General features: G+C 45.1%; 1 protein-coding gene across 3 annotated transcripts in view; it reads right to left on the bottom strand.

Moving 5' to 3' along the window:
- The window catches only part of LOC139363454 (class I histocompatibility antigen, Gogo-B*0103 alpha chain-like), a 78437-nt gene extending 54196 nt beyond the window's left edge, over positions 1–24241 (bottom strand). The window contains exons 1-7 of one of the 3 annotated variants that reach the window (XM_071097334.1): positions 24028–24241; positions 23629–23898; positions 23108–23383; positions 22257–22532; positions 22036–22152; positions 21571–21603; positions 21417–21464 (exon numbers count right to left, since the gene is read on the bottom strand). In XM_071097334.1, coding sequence (XP_070953435.1) covers positions 21421–21464; positions 21571–21603; positions 22036–22152; positions 22257–22532; positions 23108–23383; positions 23629–23898; positions 24028–24226 — 1215 coding nt within the window. In that variant the 5' untranslated portion in view covers positions 24227–24241 and the 3' untranslated portion in view covers positions 21417–21420. Of the gene's footprint in view, positions 1–17790; positions 17945–21416; positions 21604–22035; positions 22153–22256; positions 22533–23107; positions 23384–23628; positions 23899–24027 lie in introns of those variants that run through there. The other 2 variants (XM_071097333.1, XM_071097332.1) reach the window with 2 other exon arrangements.
- Between the last annotated feature and the right edge of the window lie 1347 nt (positions 24242–25588).

Raw genomic sequence — 25588 nt, 5'->3', positions numbered from 1 at the left:
CGATCCATTCAAATCCAATTCTCCGTATGCCCTTACTGATTAAGTGCCCTAAATACTTGACTTCAGGTTCTACAAACCAAAGTTTGCTTTTTTGACACTCGTAATCCCTCCAGTTGTAAATTACTTTAAAAACCTATTGAAAATCCTTCTACTTTTTGTCTATCCTCACCTGAAATAAGGATATTATCCATGTATTGGAGCAGGCATATATATGACAGTGTGTAAAACTTTTCTATGATCTGTTCTAATATTTGACTAAACAAATTTGGAGATTCGGTAAATCCCTGGGGGAAAACTGTCAATCATACTGTTATTTTCTACTGGAGTGAGGGTCCTCCCATTCATAGGCAAACAGGTCTCGGCTATCTTCTGCTAGTGGTCAAGCCCGGAAGGCATCCTTTAGATCTATTACTGTGAACCACTCATGGTTGTATGCAATTTTACTAGCAATAGTATAAGGATTAGGAACAACAGGGTGAGTTGTTTGAACTATTTGGTTAATAGATCAAAGATTTTGCACTAGCTGATATGGCCCATCTGGCTTTTTCACAGGTAGTATCGGAGTGTTATGAGACATACAGGGTTCAATGAATCTATCATGAAGAAGGCTTTCTATCATGGGCTTTAAATTGATCTTAGCTTCTAAGGGAATTGGATATTGTTTCCTTTTTACCTCTTCCCCCAGGTTTTTCAGTTTAACTTGGATTGGGGAAATTTGTATTTTCTTCGGTTTCCTTCCTTTGATCATACATCTGGATGGATGTGTCATCCCTCATTTAGAGTAGCGAGCAAATTTAAGGAGGGGAGGAGTTTTCCTTGATTAACATAAAGGCCTAGGTTTAATTTTAGCATTAAATCTCTTCCTAGTAGGTTTTTTCCTGCCTCCGGGATTAACAGAAGTTTAATATTTACTGAGCGGTTCTGATATTTAATTTTTGTTTTCTCTAAGACTTTTGCTTTAAATCATTCCCCTTTTGCTCCCAAAATAAAAAGTTCTTCTTGTGACCAAGTTACACCAGGGGGATGATAACAAACTCAGGGATGAGCAGCTCCTGAGTCAATTAAAAAGGTGATATTCTCAGGTTTGGGTCACATCTCTAAATTTATCAGGGGCTCTTTGTGGAACTCAAGGTAAAAAGAGTAGAGCCCCTGGTCCCCCATTCCTCCTCAACAATCGTAAGTGGGGTAATTTCTTTTTCTTTTTTCCATTCAGGGCATTCTCTTATAAAGTGACCTTCTTTCCCACACTTGAAGCATTTATTTTGCCCTACTCCTCTTTTTATTCCCTTGTTCCCTGGTTTGATTGCTTTACCTCTGTTCTAGGGTCTGGCAGTCGGGTACCTAAAAGATTTACCAGCGACATCTCTTTGAGCTGTCTGTTGGGGAGTTCCCTGCTGTAAGGACAGCAGAATCTTTGCTTTGTGCTTTTGCTTTTCTTCATCCATTCTTACATACACCATTTGGGCTTCCCTTAAGAGTTCCCCTATGGGATGGTCCTTCCAATTTTCTATCTTTTGTAATTTCTTGGTAATGTCTGGCTAGCTATTTGTGACAAAGTGAAGCTTTAACATTCCTTGTCCAAGTGGATCTCCTCCATCCAAACCAGCATATTTCTTCTTTTTTTTTTGAAACAGAGTCTCACTCTGCTGCCCAGGCTGGAGGTACAGTGGTGTGATCTCAGCTCACTGCCAGCTCTGCCTCCCAGGTTCACACCATTCTCCTGCCTCAGCCTCCTGAGTAGCTGGGACTACAGGCACCCGCCACCACGCCCGGCTAATTTTTTGTGTTTTTCTTTTTAGTAGAGATGCAGTTTCTCCATGTTAGCCAGCATGGTCTCGATCTTCTGACCTCGTGATCCACCCACCTTGGCCTCCCAAAGTGCTGGGATTACAGGTGTGAACCACCGCACCCAGCCTCCTCATTTGTTCCTTAAGCCTATTAAAACATTCCATAGGCCCCTCGTCCTTTTCTTGTTGTATATTAAAAGCTTTGGTCATATTCTGGGTGCAGGGTACCGATTCTCTAATTCCTTTTATTATCATTTCTTGCAGGTCTCTCATATTCCTCCTATGAGCTATGTTGTTATTATCCCACTGGGGATCTTGAGCAGGAAATTTCTGTTTGGCTGCAGGGACGTTTTGACCGGGAGGATGCTCACGCTCCCAAATGGTCATAGCGGCCCTATGCATCCTGCTCCTTTCTTCCCCTGATAAAAGGATGCCTATGATGGACATTAACTCAGCCCCAGTATACAACTGGGGTCCTAGAAATTGATCAATTTGATCTGCCACTCCATAGGGATTGTCTATGAGTGGTTTGAGTTCCCTCTTCAAGCTCCAGACTTCTGAACTGGTCAGGGGAGCATTTACAAAGCCAATGCCCCCACCTCCTAGATGCATTTCCCTCAGTAGGAAGAGGTTTGTAGCCGAATCCCTAGAGGAAGGGGGAAAAGGGAAGTTTTGAATATCCTTTTCACATTGTTCTAACTCACGTTGAAGTCTTCCTGAGGGAGGGCATTCAAGCTGGGAATGACCCCAGGAATCAGGGTTATAAGGAGGGGAAAAAAATCTGAGTAGGGGAAAGGTCTGGGACTGTTATCTCTACTGGAGGGAGAGGTGGGGTATGTTGGTCTACTGGGTGGGGGGAAAAGGTTTGGTTGGGGAAGATGGTCTAAGGCACCCCACGTGTTGGTGGGGTTCTTGGAGTAAGGGGTATTAATTTAATGAGAAGTAGTTTCTTGCTTGTCTCCTTTAGTTTTCAGATGACAAAGGAGGATGGGCCCTTGCCATCAACACAGAACATAATGTATTTCCTCCTGGGAAACAGGACTCTTATCATTTACATATTCTACTAAAAGCTGGCAAATCCAATCCTCATTTGACCTGAATTTTGGCCAGAAAACTGAAGGCTTTAGAATAGGTTCCTTGGTCCAAATGAAACAGTAATACTGTGTCATCTCTTGCTTTTTCTTATGTTTAGTCCTCTTGTATCATTCCAGTATTTTAACATTAGTCCTAAAGGACTATCAGAAGTGATTTCACTGTCTATCTTTTCGGTTTTACCTTCTATCTTACTCAGGGTATTTCCCATGTTGAATACCGGTTAGGCTCAGTTCCTTGAACTGGGGATTTCTCACCTATCCTTCCCTGGAGGTTTAACCCCTACCCTGGAGGTTCCTTGCACTCTTCTCCTTTTGCTTTGTCCACTCTGGCTGCTTTCCCAGAGGAAATTAGGCTCCCCTTAGCATCAGTGGGACTGTATAAACCCCAACATCAGGATCCCTACCAGAGGGTCATCATAGGTCATATGAGTTGACCATGGAACTGCAGATTGAACTCACTCTGCACAGAAGTAGTGCTTGTTACCTTTCATGCCCTTTAACCTCCGGAATATCCCCACCACAAAGAAAATTCTGTTGCCCTTGTGACTTTTTTTTAACCTTGGTCTGTGCACAGAGTTACCTGGTCTGTGCACAGAGTTACCTGGTCATCGCGGTACTTGCAGGCCTTCTCCTTCCACATTGCTGAGAGCCTGGATTTATTTGTCATGATGGGTAGTCTCAATCTCCTATCCCTGGGGCTACCGCAGTGGGGCAGTGGGGTGTGCCTCTCCTAGATGGGGTGACCAAAGACCCTTTCCCAAAGGAGAATGGGAATGCTGGCTGAGTCCCCGGAAAATTGTTAGAAATAAAGCTCGGAGTCACATAGAAAATGAACACTTGAACAAAGGATTTCTCAGCAAGGCAATTTTGACATCTGCAGAACGGTGCTACCCATAAGCCTGATTGCCATGAGAGCACCCAGAACAAAGGAAAGCAGGGGTTTTTATTCCTAATGCAAGTTGTTTCTACTATTGTGTCCTGTCTCCATTGGCTGGAACTGGACCACACAATCTAAACTGATCCCAGTTGGCTATAAAATTAAACTTTCCCAAATAAGGTAAAGGCCCAACGGGGGAACAAAGGAAAGGAGGGGGTCACTTATGGGAAACCAGGAAGACAATAATATTTCCAAATAAGGAAAGAGCATAGGCTGCAAGCTGGGCATGTCTGGGCATGTCCAGGCAGATCCAGGCAGACAAAGGAATAAAGGAGTTAAGTCTTGGTTCAAGTATTAGAACATAAAATGTGTTTATTTCTTTACTGTATGTAAAGTACTTGGGGGCACAATAAGGAGTCATTAGTAAAATAGAAGATTTGTTAGTATGAAGAGTCAGGGAAACTTAAAGGAAGCTTTTAAGAGGAATTATCTTCTTAACACTTATCATTCTAAACCAAAAAGGAAAACTTTGAAGAGGAACTTTTATTCTTAACAAATTTTCTCTCTTTTTTCCCAGGTTTGTTTAGCTAGTGGTTTATCAATTTTGTTTATGCTTTTGAAGAACAAACTTTTCACTTTGTTGATCATTTACATGGTTTTTAAAAGTTTTTATTTAGTTCTACTATGGTCTTTATTATTTCTTTTCTGTTAATTTTGGATGAGTTTTTTTCTTGCTTTTCTAGTTCCTTGAGTTTCATTGCTATATTGTTAATTTGTAATGTTTCTACTTTTCTTAGGTGGGTATTCATTGCTATAAACCTCCCTTTTAGCCCTGTCTGACTATATCCCACAGGTTTTGGTATGTTGTGTTTCCATTTTCATTTGTTTCAAGAAACTTTTTGATTTACAACTTAATTTGTCTGTTTACTCAATTGTAATTCAGGAGTATGTTGTTTAGTTTCCATGTATCGGTCTAGTTGCCAACATTTCTGTTGGTGTATATTTCTAGTTTTATTCCATTGTGGCCAGAGAAGATACTTAATATGATTTCAATTTTTAAAAATTTGTTGAGACTTGTTTTGTGGCTTAACATAGGCTCTCTCCTGGAAAATGTTCCATGTGTTCCTGAAAAGAGTGTATATTCTGTAGTGTTAGATAGAATGCTCTGTAAATATCTGTTAGCTTTATTTGGTGTAAAATTCAGTTTAAGTCCAGTGTTTCTTTCTTCATTTTCTATGTAGATGATCTGTCTCATGCTGAGGTTGGGATGTTGAAACTCCCCTCTCTTATTGTATTGGAGTCTATGTCTCTTGTTAGATGTAGTAATATTTGTTTTATGAATCTAGGTGCTCCAGTGTTTAGTGCATATATATTTAGAATTGTTCTATTCTCTTCTTGGATGGATCTCTTTATGATTATGTGGGATGGTCTTCCTTATCTTTAAAAAAAATTGTTCTTTACTTACAGTTTATTTTATCTGCTGTAAGTATAGCTACTCCTGCTCACTTTTGGTTTCCATTTGCATAGATAACTTCTTGCCATTCTTTTATCTTCTGTCTCTATGAATTGTGGTAAGGTGGTGTTACCGGAGAGTTTTTTTGTAAGCAGAATATAGTTAGATCATGTTTTCTACCCATTCAGCCATTCTGAAACTTATAAGTGGAGAATTTAATCTGTTTACATTCCAGATTTTTATTAATATGTGAGGCTTTGTGCCAAGACCAGCTCAGTCAGGGAGACCCTAACCCAGTGGCGCTAGAGGAATTAAAGACATACACACAGAAATATAGAGTTGTGAAGTGGGAAATCAGGGGTCTCACAGCCTTCAGAGCAGACAGCCTCGAACACAGATTTACCCACATATTTATTAACTCAAGCCAGTGATAAGCATTGTTTCTATAGATTATAGATGAACTAAAAGTATTCCTTATGGGAAACAGAGGGATGGGCCAAAACAAAGGGATGCGTTTAGCTAGTTATCTGCAGCAGGGGCATGTCCTTAAGGCACACATTGCTCATGCTATTGTTTGTGGTTTAAGAACGACTTTAAGCAGTTTTCCACCCTGGGTGGACCAGGTGTTCCTTGCCCTCATTCCGTTAAACCCACAACCTTCCACTATGGGCATCATGGCTATCATGAACATGTCACAGTGCTGCGAGATTTTGTTTATGGCCAGTTTTGGGGCCAGTTTATGGCCAGATTTTGGGGGTCCTGTTCCCAACAGCTTTGTTTCTGTCCCATTGTTGTTTTCTCATTGTTTTATATGTCCTTTGTTACTGTCTTTTACTCTTATTGCTTGTCATTATGGTTTGGTGGATTTCTGTAGTAGGACCTTTTGAGACCTTTCTTTTTCTTTTTTGTGTGATTACTTTACCAGTGAGTTTTATGCTTGTGTATGTTTTCATGGTGATAATGTTGAAATGTTGAAAATGTTGTCCTTTCAATTCCAGGTTTAGGACTTTCTTAAGCATTTCCTATAGGCCCTGTGTAGTGGTAATTAAGCTTTTCAGCATTTGCTTGTCTTGGAAAGATAATTTCTTTTTCAATTATGAAGAATAATTATGCTTGGTTTACTACTCTCGGCTTGGCAGTTCTTTTCTTTCAGGACTTTGATTATACTATCTTATTCTCTTCTGGCCTGTAAGATTTCTGCTAAGAAATTTGCTGTTAGAACTGAGCATGGTGGCTCACACCTGTAATACCAGCACTTTGGGAGGCTGAGGTGGGCGGATCATGAGGTTAGGAGTTCGAGACCATCCTGGTCAACATGGTGAAATCCCATCTCTACTAAAAATACACACACACACAAAATTAACTGGGTGTGGTGGCATGTGCCTGTCATCCCAGCTACTTGGGAGGCTGAGGCAGGAGAATCACCTGAGCCCAGCAGGCGGAGGTTACAGTGAACTGAGATTGCACCACTGCACTCCAGCCTGGCAACTTAGCAAGACTCTGTCTCAAAAAAAAAAAAAAAAAAAAAGGAAAGAAAAGAAAAGAAAAAAGAAAAAAAATCTGCTGTTAGTCTAATGGGGTTTCTTTTATAGGTAACTAAATGCTTTTATCTTGCTATTTTTAGGATTCGCATTTTACCTTAGACTATAGAAAGTCTGATTCCATGCCATGGAGAAGAGCTTTTTGCATTGTATTTTTCTCAGAATTGTTGAACATTTTGTATCTGAATGTCTAAATCACTGGCTAAAGTTCGTAATTATTAATCTATTCTTTCATTAAATAGGTTTTCTAATCTATTCTTTGCCTCTTTTCTCTTGAGGATACCAATAATTTGAATATTTGGTTGTTTATATTGAACCAAATGTCACAAAGGCTTTGCTCATTTATTTTGTGTGTGTGTTTTTGTCTTATTGAATTATTTCACAATGTACATCTTCAAGTTTTGGGTTCTTCCTTCTGCCTGACCTAGTATATTGTTGAAGCTTTCAAATGTATTTGGAATTTCATGTCATGAATTAATTCCAGTATTTCTGTTTTCTTTTTTTAAATCTATATCTTTTGTAAACTTCTTATTCATATCCTGAATTATTTTTATGTTTTCTTTGTATTTTTTTTTCAGAATTCTTTTGTATCTCACCGAACTTCTGTAAAATAAATGTTTTGAATCCTTTATCTGGAATCTTGAAAATTTCTTTTTGATTAAGATCTATTGTGTTCCTTTGGGGCTTTTTCTTCTTTTTTGCTTTTTCATGTTTCTGTGTCCTAACGTTAATATTTTTTCATCTGATATAACAGTCAGTTCTTCCTATTTTTGAATTTTGTTTCATAGTGGAGAACTTCTTCTTGAAGATGAGTCTATGGTGTTGGTTGTGTGGAGTACTTTGGATTTGATTCTGGGTGTAGTACATAGCAGAGTACTATGGTCTCTGCATAATTTCTTTGGCTGTAGACAGTGTTAATGGTATCTGTGATTTCTTCTGTTCATTAGGGTGTGGTTATTAGTGAGGCTATGGTGAAGATGTGCTGGGGGGCTGGGATGCCACATGAGACAGTCTTCAGGCTCCAGTGGAGGCAGTGGTGTGCTGAGTGTTCCTATCTTTGTGCCCCAAGGTGGTGTATACTGGCATTTGTGTTGGTGGTTACTGGTGGGCTGTTTCCTGGACCTCCGGGTGGCTTGGTTGTATACCAGTAGTGGCAGTGGTTGACTGGGTGGGTGGGTGGGGTCTTTGGCTCCTGGGCAGCTAGCTTGGCAGTGGCGATGGTGGGCTGATTCTCTGGGTCCCAAACAGTGTGCATTGTTAGTGGCAGCTGTGATAGGCTGGATGGGATGCTCATAGGTGGTATTTGCAGGTAGGTGACAGCTAAGGTGATTGCACCCAACTTCAGGTACCCAGGAGGAGTGTGCAGGTGCCCAAGGTGGTGGATTGGGTTGAGGAATTCCCAGGCCCCTGGACTGTGTTCTCTGTCTCAGTGGGAGGGGTCGATGAAGCTGTTTCTTCATCATTAAATGCTGTGCCAACTAGTCCCTTAATTTTCATTTTGCCTAGAGGAGTGTAACATTTATTATAGTTTAGGTCTGTTGGTTATTTTTTCACTCCCTATATGTCTAAAATCCCTTCGTTTGTTTGTTTATTTTTGAGACAGAGTTTCACTCTGTTGCCCAGGCTGGAGTGCAATGGTGTGATCTTGGCTCACTGCAATCTCCACCTCCTGTGTTCAAGTGATTCTCCTGCCTCAGCCTCCTGAGTAGCTGGAATTACAGGTGCGTGCCACCATGCCTAGCTAATTTTTGTATTTTTAGTAGAGACAAGGTTTTCAGGTTGGTCTTGAACTCCTGACTTTGTGATCTGCCCACCTGGGCCTCTGAAAGTGTTGGGATGACAGGCATGAGCCACAGTGCCTGGCCTAAAATCCCTTTATTTTTTGATGGCTATATTGAAGGTGTGTTACCTTAATTTAATCATTACACATGGTATACATATATCAATACATTAAGCAATATCTCCCAGATGTATTATAATTTGTCAATTAAAATTATACATATCTATTTGAAAAAGGTATTGTTTTCTGGGAATAGAATCTAGTTTCACAGCATTTACCTTTTAGGACCTTAAGATGTTGCTCATCTGTCTCCTCATTTGCATTGTTTCCAATGAAATACCTGCTGTCATCTTTATTATTATTATTATTATTTTCACTTTCTGCTTTTTCAATTTTCTCTTTTTCTGTGGTTTTCAACAAATACATGGATTTTTTTTTTTTTTTTACCCAGATTTATAGAGTGAACTTGAGAAACAATGTATAGGGAGGACTTTTTGGCTACTGGTTATAAATTATTAGAAACAGTTGTTTGCTCCTTGTTTTATTAGGTCACAGGCTAATTTCCTCAGAGTATTCTTATATTGAAGAATGTCATAATTCATTTTATTGGTCATCCCTAAAACTATAAAAACCCTCGAAGAAAACCTAGGCAATACCATTCAGGCCATAGGCATGGTCAAGGACTTCATGACTAAAACACCAAAAGCCATGACAACAAAAGCCAAAATTGACGAATGGGATCTAATTAAACTAAAGACCTTCTGCACCACAAAAGAAACCACCATCAGAGTGAACAGACAACCTATAGAATGGGAGAAAATTTTTACAATCTACTCATCTGACAAAGGACTAATATCCAGAATCTACAAAGAACTTAAACAAATTTACAAGAAAAAATCAAACACAACGTGGGTAAAGGATATGAACAGACATTTCTCAAAAGAAAACATTTATGTGGTCAACAGACACCTGAAAAATGCTCATCATCACTGGCCATCAGAGAAATGCAAATCAAAACCACATGAGATATCATCTCACACCAGGTGGAATGGCAATCATTAAAAAGTCAGGAAACAACAGGTGCTGGAGAGGATGTGGAGAAATAGGAACACTTTGACACTGTTGGTGGGACTGTAAACTAGTTCAACCATTGTGGGAGACAATGTGGTGATTCCTCAAGGATCTAGAACTAGAAATACTATTTGAACAGTGTTCCCATTACTGGGTATATACCCAAAGGATTATAAATCATGCTGCTATAAAGATACATGCACATGTATGTTTATTGTGGCAGTATTCACAATAGCAATGACTTGGAAGCAACCCAAATATCCTTTGTAGAGACATGGATGAAGCTGGAAACCATCATTCTGAGCAAACTATCGCAAGGAGAGAAAACCAAACATTGCATGTTCTCACTCATAGGTGGGAGTTGAACAATGAGAACACTTGGACATAGGGTGGGGAACATGACATACCGGGGCCTGTTATGAGGTGGGGGCAGTGGGGAGGGATAGCATTAGGAGATATACCTAATATAAATGACTAGTTAACAGATGCAGCTAACCAACATGGCATATGTGTACATAAGTAACAAACCTGCACGTTGTGCGCATGTACCCTAGAACTTGAAGTATAATAAAAAAAAAAAAATTGGTCATCTTGATTAAAGCGTGGTGCCTAGAGAGGTGGTCAAGCATTATTCTGGATGATTTCTGAGGATGTTTGTTGGATGAGATTAACATATAAATAGCTAGACTTTGAATAAAGTAGATTGATGTCTATCATGTGGGTGGGCTTCATTCAATTCATTGAAGGTGTAAATTAAAGAAAACATTGACCTTCCTCGAGCAAGATGGAACTCTGTAGCAGACAGCGCTGGGATTTGAACTGCAGTATCAGTCAACTGACCCACAGACAGCTGGTTGGTTTGTGTCCAGTGTTTGCAAGATGAATGGACAACATCCTGTCTGGAAGTCCACCTCTTTTATCACAGAAGGTAAAAACAGAAGAGCTCTTGTGGACTTAATTGCATGGTGTTTTCTTAGCAGTGGTGGAAGAATTGAACAATGATAAAGCTCCTATGTTTTAGTTTTTACTGACTTACAGGGAGTGACTAATGGCCTGGCTGTATAATTCATCAGGAGAGCAATGGGAAAGTTACCTATGAAAAGAATGCCCGTATGAGGCAAGTCCTATGGAAATCACTATGGTAATTTCAGGGGTTCATTAATGTAAGATCTGTTAATTACTGATAAAGATTGGATGTTGTTCTTTTGCAGATCTCTTGTCGCGATGTGATCCCAGCATTATAGGTGGGGCCTAGAGGGAGGGAGGTGGTTGGATCACGAGGTCAGTTTCTCATGAATCATTTAGCACCGTCCTCTCAGTGCTGTTCATTGCCCCTCAGAATAACTCCCTTCCAGGTTTGGAAGGTGATTGAAATCAACAAGAATTTACCTCCAACTGTTTGCCAGGTGCATCTGAAATTCCAGCTATGAGAGCGGCTGAGGCAGAATGATATCTTGAGTCCAGGAGTTAGATTTTAGCTTGAGCAACGTTTGAGACCAATCAGGGAAACATATCAAGATTACATCTCAAAAACAACAACAAAAAATTCTCATTTGCTTGTGATGATCACCTGAGTCCGTGAAATAAGTAGACATTGGGGCCTTAGCAATGCAGAGATAGGTGGAATCAAGACATATTCCTCTTGCATTCCACACATCACAGGCACAAACTACACATAAGAAGTGCTTTCTTTAACAAAAAAAGAGGCCGGGCGCGGTGGCTCAAGCCTGTAATCCCAGCACTTTGGGAGGCCGAGACGGGCGGATCACAAGGTCAGGAGATCGAGACCATCCTGGCTAACACGGTGAAACCCCGTCTCTACTAAAAAATACAAAAAACTAGCCGGGCGAGGTGGCGGGCGCCTGTAGTCCCAGCTACTCGGGAGGCTGAGGCAGGAGAATGGCGTGAACCCGGGAGGCGGAGCTTGCAGTGAGCTGAAATCCGGCCACTGCACTCCAGCCTGGGTGACAGAGCGAGACTCCGTCTCAAAACAAACAAACAAACAAACAAAAAAAAAAAAAAAAAAAAACAAAAAAAGAGAGATAGCATATGGCTATGTAGCAGATTCTTTTATGGGAAGGCCTTGAAAATACATAGCTGGCGAGTTAGACTGATACCATTACCCCCGGAAGCAGCAAATGGGTCTTGGCAGGAATAGATCTTCACCCTGGAGAGGGCTTTGTTCAGGTGGTGGTAGGTGTGTTACCAAACTAAACTGGGGTCCACTCACCTCGGATGTTGCAGTAAAAGCAAACATCCACACTGAGATTGTAGTGGGAGAAAGGAGGACATTTATGTGCAGGGCGCGGAACAAGGAGAATCGGGCAGCTCAAGTTTAAGACACAACCTTTTTAATGGCTCACAAGCAAGGATTTTTACAGGCAGGGGCAAATTTCAGGAAAGCAGAGTTACAGGCAACATCATAAATCAATGCATAGAAGTGATACACTGCTTCGGCCTTAAAAGGTGGAAAATCCTGATGAGGGAGCTTACAGGTCTTAGGTAGATTTAAAGATTCTCTGATTTGTGATAGATAAAGAAGCAAAACTTCCTCACGCAGCTTCCTTACACAGCTGGGGGCAGTAGAGAGGAATGTCCAGTCCTGGCTTGTGGGCTTGACTCTCTCCAGGCCTCTCAGGAAGAAATTTAGAACAAAGAACGGCAGTCAGAGTTCAGTCCTCAGTTTCCCCTTTATAAGGTCTCCCTGTCAGTGGATCTATTAGGTGGGAATCTATGTTTCTGAAAAACAACTCAGGGACATATGTTAAGGTGTTATTTTTAGTTTCCATAGAGAATCAAACATCTTGTGACTCTAACTTCCTTGGCAATTGTTTTAAGCTATCGTTACCTTCTTGTTTATAAAGTCACTCACTTACTTTTTCGGGCTGGCTAGGTGCCTGGAATTTCTCTTGAAGGAACTGAAGGTTTTTCTTTATTTCCAGGTTGGGAGGCCCTGGCAGGCTTCTAAGAGAGGTCCCTGCTTTATCTCAGATGCAAATGCTCAGAGTGCTACAAAGAACTTGAATGGGAGGTACTGCAACCAATGTGGACCACTGAGTCACATTTCTTTACACCGGAAAATGCACCGGCTCAAAATGCCCAACAATGGTCAGAGAGACATCCTCCTCAACAGAAGAGTTCCATAGAGAATTAAAATAGCCAATTGAAACATTGGGTGTATAAAGCAAGAGTGGGGAAACAAGCACGAAGGGTGGGCTTATACACCTTCAGGAGTGTGCTCACACTTGACATGAGTGTATCCTCTCTTTTCCTGGTGGATCAGAGGAAGGTGCTGGTGTGATCTACATATATTCCTTCCCATGGTGGGAGGACACTGGAATAATGACTGTAATTCACCTCAACTTACTTTTCTCATACCTGATGCAGTGGTCCCAGGACTAAGGATGCAAATAGAGTCCAGAAACAGGAATTATTCCTAAGCAATGAACTGTAAAAATATTTTATGTCCTATATGAAATAATTCCTAGGGGCCTGTAGAAGAAGGTTGTGCCTTCACTGCATCTGGCAACATTGGGACTAACACTGAATGCAGCTGTATTGCCTGGGGTCAGATAGCCACCCAGTTCTCTACCTGCATAACCTTACCCTCTATGAACTGGAATGGATGATGCTAGACAATTGCTAGAACAGTATTGGTCCCTGCAGTCCAAGCCAGCACAGCAGCAGAACCTAGTGTTCCTTCCAAAATTATAAATGTTTAGTATAAATGAAGAGAAGGAGAAATAGTAGCTGAGGGTAAATGAATGAACACATGGGTTATGTAATTAGGAAAATCCAATGTTACATGAGCTACTCGAAAGAGGTGTAAGCAAGAGATGATATTGTCTCTTAGCTCGATTTCACCAGATGCCCGAAAGCGTGCAGCCATGTGTTGCTGAGATTATTCCTCTTTTTGGACTGCACTGGGATAATTGTTAATGACCAAAGAGGATTCTGGTAATGTGCCAGGATCTTTTCACTGTTATGATTCTTCTGGTATAGGAGATCTGTGATTGGCCAGGCACAGTGGCTCATGCTTTTAGTTCCATCAGTTTGGGAGGCAATGGTAGGAACATTGTTTAAGGCCAGGAGTTTGAGACCAGCCTGGGCAAAATAGTGAGACCCATTCCTACAAAATATTTAAAAATTAGTTGGGCATGGTGGTGTGCACCCGTAATGCTATCTACTCAGGAGGCCGAGGCAGAAGGATCACTTGAGTCCAGGAATTCAAGGTTACAGGGAGCTATGATTGTGCCACTGCATTCTACCCTGAGCAACAGAGCAAGAGATTAACTCTAAAATAAAATAATAAATATTATAAAAAGAGATAATGTGATCAAAACCAGGGTGTGATCTGTGGTCCAATAAAAATATTTGGTCTTTGTCCCTGTTTCCTGAGAACCATGTTCTAAAACATTTGCAATCTCCTCAGTGATAAACATGACTTCAATATGGCAATGAGATGACCATGGGGTGAGGGGCTCATAGATAGCTTCAGAATGGGGGCTGGTTGCCAGAAACACGAAGCTTTGATTAGAGGATTGGAACTTTTAGCCCCATCCCTAAAGTCTGGGAAGGAAAGAGAGGCTCGAGGTTGAGTTCAGTCACACAATGGCCGGTGATTTAATTAATCTTGCCTACGCAGTGAAATTTACATAGAAACCTCTAGAGATTGGGTTTCAGAGAGCTTCCCAATTGGTGAGCACATCCATGTGTCCACGTGTGGGGAGAATGGTGAACTCCATCTCCATGGGGACAGAGGCTCCTGTGCTCAGAGCCCTTCCAGATCCCACCCTGTGCACCTCTTCATCTGGGTGCTCACTTTTATCCTTTATAAGTGCTATGGTTTGAATGTTTCCCCAAAAAAGCATCTGTTGGATATTTCATCCCGAATGCAACATTTCTGAGAAATAGAACCTTTGAGAGGTGATTGGACCATCAGAGCCCTGCCTTCATTAGTGGGTTAAGGCTCATCATAAAAGGACCTGAGGCTGTCACTTTGACCTCCTTTTCCTCCTACCTCTCACCCTCTCTTGCCCTTTTGTTTTCTACCAGATACAGTCTCTTGATCTGGGAATTCCCATCCTCCACACCATGAATGAAACAAATTTCTGTTTGTTATAAGTGATCCAGTCTCAGGTGTTCTGCTATAGTGGCATAATTTAAACCAGGGGTCCCTAACCCCTGGGCTGCGGACTGGTACAAGTTTCTGGCCTGGTAGGAACCAGATCGCACAGCAGGAGGTGATCGGTTGGGCGAGAGAGCATGAGCATGACCACAGGAGTTCCGCCTCCTGTCAGATCAGTGGCGGAATTAGATTCTCATATAAGCATGAACCCTATTGTGAGCTCTGCATGGGAGAGATCTAGGTTGCATGCTCCTTATGAAACACTAATGCCTGATCATCTGAGGTGCAACAGTGTCATCCAAAACCATTTCCCTCTGCCTTCCGCCACCTCCACTGGTCCATGGAAAAACTGTCTTCCATGAAACCGGTCCCGGGTGCCAAAAAGGTGGGGATTTAAGCTATAACAATAAAAAAACTGTAATAGTGAGTGTGAAAGGAAAATAAAATTTCGGGACTCCAAATTCACTATATCAAAGGGAAAAGTTAAGTTTGGAGACTGAGTGATGGAAAAACTGCCTTTCTTTTGTTCCTAAACAAATAACTGCAAAGATAGAAGACCCCATATCTCCCCAGGTGGCCTCCCTCACAAACTGCTCACAAGATAATTCCTTGTAGGCCCCAATATGTTTACTCTAAAATGGAGTTTTGTTGAATTTCCCCCAACAATATAAATTAACAGCTTATCTTCACAGGTACAAGACAAAGACAAGATTAGACATCATCCCTTCACCACCCGGTGACTTTTCTACCCGACATTTACTTTATCTTATGTAAAATGCAGATGTCCTGAGCACGAGATGAATGCACAGTTGACTGTCTTTTTCCTCTCCTGGCTGCTCTTTCCCCTATAAATATTTCAGTCCTCAAAACCCTGTTAGGAAAAAGCACGGGCCACAGATGCTACAATGATTTGTGTCTCTGTTTCCAAGATGCATCTTCAGCTCGGCAAAATAAACTTCTAAACTGACCGAGACCTGTCTCAGAGGTTTTTTGGTTTACGTGACTATAGCAACTTCCTGAGTTCTTTGAGTTAGTTTAAGAATTCTCAAACCTTGGGAGGTGAGAGACCCCTGACTTTACAGCCATGATAGACAGAAGTGCAGGTAACTTGGGACCCGATACTTGTGACTTGCATCTGAAGTGAGGACAGACTTGTGGGACTGAGCCCTTAAACCTGTGGAGCCCGAGGTGAGCTCCAGGTAGTTAGTGTCAGAATGGAGTCGAACTCTAGGACTCTCAGCTGCTTTTGGAGAATCAGAAAGTTATTTGGTTGGAGGAAAACCCCATCACCATCCCACAGAGAGAAACTTAGAGTAAGAGTAAGCAAGTACACCTCTATCTTTTTGGTCCCAGAGGAAAAGATAAACAAAATGTAAGCATTTATTTCATGTGCCTAATCTACTAAACACAGGTTACTACCAGCTGTTCATTGTCCAGACGTGGAGTGGTCCTACCTCTAACCTAGAAGTTAGGATTTCTTAGGCCTTTGAGGGTGTCACATAAAAACTAACAAATGTTAGAGATTCTCTCCCCAGAAATATTTCCACACACAAGAAAATATAAATATTAATATAAAACACCGGTGTGGACCCAGAACCTCTGAGGTCTTACAAACCTGGGTGTTTTAATCCTGGTAAGAGACAATGCTGAGGGGAGATGTTTGAATAATCATTTCATCATCACACAATGCCACTCCAATAATCTGGACTATAAACTGGGATAGACAAAAACTTGATGTAATAATCTATCTTTAAGGTAATGGTTGGAAATATGTTATTTATTAGTCACTGGTTCATTCAGCCACTCTGCGTGCCTACCAGGTACCAGATAAAGTTCTCATCCTGTATCGCTGCTCCAAGAATTAAAATTTGTCACTTTTCCCCACTCCTTACACTCCAGCACTCGAACCCTCTTACTACACCAGAATTCCACACTGTCAATGAAAAGAGTCAAACTCGGTAACATATTTGGAGAGATTTATTGTGAGCCAAAAGTGAGTGACCACAGCCCATGACACAGTCCTCAGAAGACCCTGAGAACATGTGCTCAACGTGGTTGTGGCACAGGTTGGTTTTATACATTTTAGGAGGATATGAGACATCAATCAAATACATTTAAGCTATACATTGTTTCGATTCAGAAAGTTGGAATAATTTGTAGCAAGCAAGGGTTGCAGGGTAGTGCTTCTGCGTTATAAGTAGATTTTTAATTTTTCTGATTGGCAACTGGTTGAGTTACTATCAATAGAAAGGAACGTCTGGGTTATAAGAGGTTGTGGAGTCCAAAATTTTCTCATGCAGATGACGCCTCCAGGTGCCAGGCTTCAGAGAGAGTAGATTGTAAATGTTTCTGATCAGATTGAAGGTCTGTGTTGGTGGCAAATGCTGGTCAGCTTTTCCTGAATTCCAAAAGGGAAGACGGCATAATGAGGCATGTTCAACACCTGCTTCCCATGGTGGCCTCAGCCAGTCTTTCAGGTTAACTTTTGAGCACCCTGGCTGAGGGTGTCAATTGAGATGGTTAGGAGGGGGTGGCTTTGATGTTTATTTTTGGTTTACAACATGCAAGATGTTGAGAGGAGACAGACACCACCTCCCTCCCTGGAAGAGGACAACATTCCAGTCACCCCTGCAGTTGATCATGGACATGCGTCTTAAGCTCCACCAGTCCGATGACCACCTGCTGAAGAGGTGTCATTGTCCTAGGTAAATAGTAAGGGTGTGTCATCTCACGCCAAGAAGATGAAGGACACTGACACACGAGGAGTGAGTTTAGGAGCAAAGGGTTTAATAGGCAAAAGAAAGACAAAGGGAAACAGCTCTCTTCTTGTGAGAGAGAGGGGCACCCAAAAGAGAATTCTGGCCTGGAATGGGAGTGCATCGGATTTTACAGGCAGGCTTGAGGAGATGGTGTCTGATTTATGTAGGGCCCACAGGTTGGTTGGACCAGGTGTGATATTTCCATAGTGCAATTGGAAGGCTGTTCGCCCCACCCTCATCCTATTATGCAAATAGGCTTGCCACTTGACCGGTGCCATGCTATCTGCTCCTTACTGTAAGGAAGAGCCTGGCAAAGAGAAGGGAAGATGGAGTCACCATTGTGAACATGCCCAGTCCCAGGTGTCCGATTCCTATTGGCATAGCTGCCGGCATTCACCCGTGCAAGCTTCCAGCTTACTTGTCTGTGTCTGAAGCTTGATATTACAGGCTGCACCTTGTTAGAAAAGAAAATAATTTGGAGCCTGCTTTTCATTAAAAGCCTTCTGTACCCTCTTTCACTCCTATATCGCTGCCAGACTCTGAGCCAGAATGAGGTGACAGAGAGGCTGGGACTGTGCAAGAACACATTTTGGCAAAGATGGCTGAGTGACAGTAGTGATGTCCAGTTTCCAGGTGCAGCAGTGACATCTTTCCTGGCCTCAGGGTCCAGTGTCCAGCACCAGGTGTCAGAGGTGTGAGCAGTGGCGTCTGTGCTCAGCAGCAGGGGCAGTTGTTCCTAGGAGGGGCCTGATCCAGGGTGGGCTGTGGATTCTGTTCCTGGATGTGTAGGTTGCAGCCTGCTTCTGTGGCCTTCCCCACAATAAAACTAGCCCCCAATACCAGATATACAACTTTATGTGTACATTACAGAAATCTGTTTTCCATAGTTTGCTCCAAGAAGTGAGTGGGAAATGAGTCTGTGGGCGGGTGTCAGAGAGCGGCATTCACAGGTGTTCCTTGTGCGAGGGTCACATCCTGAATTCTCTACCTGGCCTCTACTCCACTGTGGAGAGAACAACAGGGAATGTCACATCTCATAACTGATGATACACATCCTCCCTTTTCTTACTGTGAGAAAAATCCTCTTTTAAACAGGGTTTGAAAACCCACCCCACCCACCTACCCTGGGCACTCTCTGATCTCTGATCTCAGTGGTTCCCTATCTGGCTGAGCAACAGGATTGCTGGTGGGGCTTAGAAAATACACAGGCCACTCCCCAGAACCCCTGTCTCAGAGTATTACGCACAAGACCAAGGAATCGTTTATATAACAAGCCCTAGAGGTGAGGCTGATGCTCAGGCATGTGGGATCCTGGTGTTCTTGATCTGGAGACCAGCAACATGAGCTCCAGGCTTTTCATAAATCAAGAATCCCTTGCTCGACTCTAGACTTCCTGGATCTCAGCACCATGTCCAGGTGATCCCTATTCACACAGGAGTTCCTTGTCTAAGTGTTCCCTAGACATGGGGTCAGAACTGTGCACTCTGCTCTGGGTGTGGTCTGATCACATCCCTTAAAACTGGAGGTGCAGGGTTCAGTCCTTGCCCTCATTCTTTTCCACAGTCAATCACTGCCTTGGGGGCCCTCTTCCATGCTTGAGGTTTTAAGTATCGTTTATATGGTGTGACCTCCTAAATCTGTTTCTCCTGCCCAGTCTATTTCTCCTTTCCTCTAAACTCTGGAGTTGTCTGTCCAAATTCCACCCCAGCTCCCCCACCTGCATTCCTAGTAGACATCTCCACTGAGTGCCTGTGATGCCCCCTCCTCAGTATGCTCCTGCCGGAGTCTCCCCATCTCCACTGACAGCAGCTCCACCCTTCCTTCTACTCACTCATTTTACAACTATGTGTGTCCTTGATTCGTCTTTCTCACACCACAGATACAATCCATTGGCAAATACTGTGAGTCCATCTTCAAATGCATCTTCAAATGCTCACGTCCCACTCTTTCCCCTTCTCATGCCCTAGTCAAGGTAACCGACATCTCCAGCCTGGAATACTGCACTCGCTTCCTACTGTTTTCCCTTCTGCCTCCCTCGTCCCTCACGTCTCAATTCTGTTCTCAGCACAGCAGTCAGAGATCATTTTAGAAGAGAAGTTATATCATGGCCCTCTTCTGCTCAAAACTGTCCTCTGACTCTTCATCCCACTCAGAGTAAAGGTCAGATCCAACCCCATTTTCCTCAAGCCCACCTGCTCTGGCCGCACCTCTAACCTCACCTCAGTTTCTCTCTGTCCAGCCCTCCTGGCCTCCTTGCTCTTCTGGGAACACAGACACCTTCCTGCCATAGTGCATTTGGACTGGAGGTTCCTCTGTCTGGAAAGAACTTCCCCAGACATCCTCATGTCCCTCAAATCCTTCCTCAAGTCACCTTTGCAACAAGGCACACACTGACCACCCAGCACAACAGCCACCTTCCCTGTCCCCACTGCCCACATCCTGGATCACCTGCCTCACAGCACTTACCACCTTCTAGCACTTTCCTGCCTTACTCTGGTTATAGCGTATCTAACGTCTGCCTCTTCCCACTGGAACATACCCTACAAAAGGCCAGAGATTTTTCTGATTTTACTTCAATGGTGTTCCCAGATGCAGAACCATTCTGTCCTATGTCTGGCCAACAACAAAGGTCAGTTGAATGAATGATCACTGTAGAGCACCTCCCTATTCTAAAGGCAGTATCTTTATTAACATAGCCTCAGGCCAAATGCTGCTTTGTGGCAGCTACAGCACAAGGGCCCCTCACACTGAGATAGAGGCCGCTTATGTTTTTCTCAGCAATGCTGCTTGTGTGTTTTCTCTCCCCCATCCCTCTTTTTACAGCAATGCCCCCCCGCACCCCCCACCCCAGCACACTGCAACTCACAACCAGGTTCTCTCTTCAGGAAAGAGCAGTCCTTGATGATGGGTCCAATTCCAGAGACAAATGTAAGTCTAAATTAGACTCTGCTTTATAGATTCATGAGTTGGGATTGGATTCAGCACCAAGATCGCTAGAACCAGGGCAGGGAGAGAGGGCAGGAGAGCAGAGCAGAACAGAAGCTCTAGAAGCAGGGCAGGAGGTGAATGGCTCTCAACATGTGTCTCAGAATACACAGAGACCCCCATGTGCAGGGGCCGCCCTGGGCGATGTTTGAGCCTCTGTGGTCACAGCTCCCGCTGGACAAGTTTCCACTGAAGGGACAAGGACGACGGAGCAGTGAAGGTGACCCAGCTGAGGACTGACCACATAAAGCCCAGGAAGAACTGAACAGCAACTAGGCACAGGCCCAGTCCACACTGGGCTACTCACAGCCTTCTCCATCCTCACCTGCAACAGACTCAACACAGGGATCATGCAGATTCTGGAAGGTTCTCAGGTCTTTATTTGCTCTCTCAGATTCTAGGATTTGACTTATTTAATTAATCCATCAACCTCACATAGCAAATATTTGAGAAAACAAATTTATATTCAGATTCTTATTTTCAGTAGGGAAGTAAGAAGTTGCAGCTCAGTGCACATAAAGTTGAGACTGAGATGGAGACATCCAGACCCAGCTCTCTGGAACAGGAAAGATGACTGGGGAGGAAACACAGGTCAGCGTGGGAACAGGGGTCACGGTGGACACGGGGTGGGCTGTCTCTCCACCTCCTCACATTATGCTAACAGAGACGCAGACACATTCAGATGCCTTTGCAGAATGAGATGCCAGAGTCTCTTAAAGTCACAAAAGGGAGGCGTGAAGAAATCCTGCATCTCAGTCCCACACAAGACAGTTACCTCAGGCTACAGAAAACAAATCATGAACAAATTCAAGTCAGTCATGGTAAGTGATGACACTCTGAACAGCCACCACACACTTGAAACGTCCCAATCAAAGAATGTCCATTACCCAGGCCTTTCCCCTCTGTCCCCCGCCCCCCACTCTAGACCCCAAGAATCTCACCTTTTCAAGCCGTGAGAGACACATCAGAGCCCTGGGCACTGTCGCTGGCTGGGATAGAACAAAAACAGGAGCTGGTCAGAGCCCTCAGGAGACATGGGACAGGAGGAATTATGGGATAGGTGAGCTCCTCCACACTCCCACCCCCACCACTTACACGCAGCCTGAGAGTAGCTCCCTCCTTTTCCACCTGTGGGAAGAAAATATCCTGTGAGGGGACTGAGAGGAAGCAGGGCCATAAGATCTTAGAGGAACCTCCTCTTCTTGGACCCAAGAGAAATTTCCAGAATGATGACTACAGACCCAGATCAGGAAACAGGAGGAAAGCAGGTGTGTGTCCTGGACCAACTCCCCTCCTAAGGTCTGTCCTTAGCAGGGACCTTCCCTTGACTCATGAATGCTGGAATCAGGACCCCACTACCATAATCATCAAGGTGATATATCTGTCCTTCTTTGTCACATGTGCTGCACAAAAGAGTAAGTGCTGGCACACAGGGTCCCAGGCTGGGTTAGCCCCTGTGTGGATGCTGCTTCCCAGGAATGAGGCAGGGAACTCTACCTGGGGCTTGAAACCCCCAGTGGGACAAGAAAACCCAGACCCCACTCCTCACCCCTTCCCTACCTGAGCTCTTCCTCCTCCACATCACAGCAGCGACCACAGCTCCGGTGACCACAACTGCTAGGACAGCCAGGCCAGCAACAATGCCCACGATGGGGATGGTGGACTGGGAAGATGGCTCTGGGAAAGGAGGGGAAGGTGAGGGGCCCTGACCCTGCTGAAGGGCTCCAGAAGGGCTCCTGCTTTCCCTGAGAAGAGACATGACCCCTCATCCCCCTCCTTACCCCATCTCAGGGTGAGGGGCTCCGGCAGCCCCTGGTGCTGCACATGACACGTGTATCTCTGCTCTTCTCCAGAAGGCACCACCACAGCTCCCCACTTCTGGAAGGTTCCATCTCCTACTGGCCTGGTCTCCACAAGCTCGGTGTCCTGAGTTTGTTCCTCCCCATCCCGCTGCCAGGTCAGTGTGATCTCCGCAGGGTAGAAGCCCAGGGCCCAGCACCTCAGGGTGGCCTCATGGTCAGAGACGGGATGGTGGGTCACGTGTGTCTTTGGGGGATCTGATGGGGAGAGTCAGAAAATTCAGGCACTTTGCATCTCTCATGGGACACCCCAGCAGCACCCATGTGACCACCCTGAGAATGGACAGGACACCTGGGGTGGGGGAGGAAGCACAGAATCAAGACATCAGCCTGGACACAGGCCACCTGGGATAATCTCCTATTCCTTAGAGAGTTCTAGACTCTGAGGGAGGAACAGCGACTTCTGGTCCTGACCTGAGTGGAGGCCGAGGGACTCAGAAAAGCTGGAATCAGACCTTCAAACATATTGAGTGTGAGGCAGAGAACAAGGCCTGAGAGAAAAATACATGGTGCCCAAGGCTGCTGCAGGAGTCAAAGGGGACCCCTGATCTGTATTCTAGGGACTGTCTTCCCCTCCATTTCCTCAGAGACGTCATCCCTTAACTGTCCTAGAGAGCGGAGGGGGCCCTCAGAGGAAATCAGGGAAACTCACGCCATTCTCCATTCAAGGGAGGGGACATTCTAGCGCGGATCCCATTTTCCTCCCCTCCTCATGGGAGGCCATCCCGGGCGATCTAGAGGTGATGGGGAAGGCTCCCCACTGCCCCTGGTACCCGCGCGCTGCAGCGTCTCCTTCCCGTTCTCCAGGTATCTGCGGAGCCACTCCACGCACTTGCCCTCCAGCTGGGCTCTCCACTGCTCCGCCGCACGGGCCGCCTCCCACTTGCGCTGGGTGTTCTGAGCCGCCATGTCCGCGGCGGTCCAGGAGCGCAGGTCCTCGTTCAGGGCGATGTAATCCTTGCCGTCGTAGGCGAACTGGTGATACCCGCGGAGGAGGCGCCCGTCGGGTCCCAGGTCGCAGCCATACATCCACTGGAGGGTGTGAGACCCTGGCCCCGCCCCCGCGGTCAGCCCCGCCCACCGAGCCCCGCCCCGCCCCGACCACCCCGCGGGGATTTTGGCCTAAACTGAAAACGAAGCCGGGTAAAGGCGCCTGGGGCTCTCCCCGGTCGAGGGTCTGGGCGGGTCCCGCGGTCTCGGGGCGGATCTCGGACCCGGAGACTCGGGGCCACCCGGGCCGTCCGTGGGGGATGGGGAGGGATCGTGACATGCGCCCCGGGCCGGGGCCACTCACCCGCCTCGCTCTGGTTGTAGTAGCGGAGCGCGGTCCGCAGGTTCCCTCGGAAAGTCTGTGCGTTGGCCTTGGCTCTCCGTGTCTCCTCTTCCCAATACTCCGGCCCCTCCTGCTCCATCCACGGCGCCCACGGTTCCATCCTCGGACTCTCGACGTCGCTGTCGAACCGCACGAACTGCGTGTCGTCCACGTAGCCGACTTCGAGATGCCAGGGCTCACGGCGGTCGGGCCGGGACATGGCGGTGGTGAAATACCTCATGGAGTGCGAGCCTGGGGGCGAGGAGAGGCTGAGACCCGCCCGACCCTCCTCCCCGCGCAGCTCCCCGGGTCCTGCGCCCCCGCCTGCGGTCCCCTCGCTCCTCCCCGCAGAGGCCGTTTCCCTCCCGACCCCGCACTCACCGGCCCAGGTCTCGGTCAGGGCCAGGGACCCCGAGAGCAGCAGGAGGAGGGTTCGGGGCGCCAAGACCCGCACCCTCGGCATCTGAGGAAACTCTGAGCCCTGGTGATTGCGTGGGGACTTTAGAACTGAGACCGCGACGACACTGATTGGCTTCTCTAGACATCCGACACCCAATGAGAGTGGGAACTGGGGACGCATCACGAGTATCCTGGAAGAAGGACCCGACACAGGTTGGGAGAAGAAGTGAAACTAGGGGAGTGGGGAATCCCCAGCTCTCGCTTCCCCAATGCAGATAAGGCCCGAGACCCTGAGGGCCACGCCCGAGACCTAGGACTTCGTCCTGATCCCTCTTCTCCTACACCAAGCCTCTTTGTCACACTGTCTGCCTGAGTCCTGGACGAGGATCTGTCGTGGAAACCAGGGAGAGACCCCCAGGCTGCGCCCAGGCCCTTCCCCTTCACTACTTGTCCTGGAATCCCCGTCCCTGAACTGGACTCCCTGCCTCCCACTCCTACCTCTCCCCTTGGACCTTTGTGCAGGGAAACTGACCACAGGGAACTTGATGCCAGAGAGTGAGCTCGCCCTGGGAATGGAGGTGTAGAGACAGGGGTTTTCTCTCTAAACCTGGTGAAGTTTTGTCTGAAGCCACCACGTAGAGATTCTCATGGAGACGAAGTTTCCTTTTTGTTTATTAATGCAGTAGGTAGCACAATGTTGATAATCCCTGAATGATTAGAATTCCAATTTGTAACAGACCTGTGTCAAAACAGCATTACAAAACTCTTAAGTTTTACTTTCCCAGACTATGGATCTGTGGCTCTGGGTTGTTGCCTTTAAAATTACCTTCATTCCTTAGCCCGGAGTTTCCCTGTGAGTCCAGAACATCTCCTGAATACAAAGAAGCAGGGTTTGTTACTGTGTATTGCAACCGGGAGCCTGTAGTCATCACCTCAAAGTCGCGAGTGCTCCATACAGTCCCAATGCTCTTCACGGACGCTCAAGCACTGCCTGTTTTCCTAAACTCTGCACATCTAAGCAGTGTGCATATTTTATCTGGACACTTGGTATTTTTGTAACTCTTTTTTTTAAAATCGTAAGGAACCAATTAGCTTTTAGGAAGTCCAACAAAATGTATTGAATACCGAATGCAAAGAACGCCCTGCTAGGCTCTTCCACTGCTTTAGAATTCTTTCCTCTCTCCTTTTCCTCACCTCCTACTTCTCCAGCCCTTCTGTCTGCCCCTCTCATCCCTCACACCTCCCCTTCCCCTTAGTCCCCGCTACCCTGTCACTCCTGAATTGTGGCACTAACACTGTCCCTCACCTCCTGCCCATGTCTGTTCTCCCCACAGTGCTCAGCGGTCCTGCTAATGTGAGCAAAGTCCTGTCATTTCTTCACTTACTATGGCTGGATTCTGGTCTACAGTTTGCTATATGTTTTCAATTCGTCTCATCTCTTTTTGTTTCTGTTCCTCCTCTACTACTTCCTTATGTGTCAAATAAACATTTTGTAGTTTATGATTTTAATTCTCCTAGTGGCTTTTGGCTATATTTCTTTACA

The sequence above is a fragment of the Macaca nemestrina genome, chromosome 5 (genome assembly GCF_043159975.1).
Source record: "Macaca nemestrina isolate mMacNem1 chromosome 5, mMacNem.hap1, whole genome shotgun sequence".
Lineage (NCBI taxonomy): Eukaryota > Metazoa > Chordata > Mammalia > Primates > Cercopithecidae > Macaca > Macaca nemestrina.
Note: the sequence above shows the minus strand (reverse complement) of the source record. Positions and strands in the feature narration are given on the sequence as shown.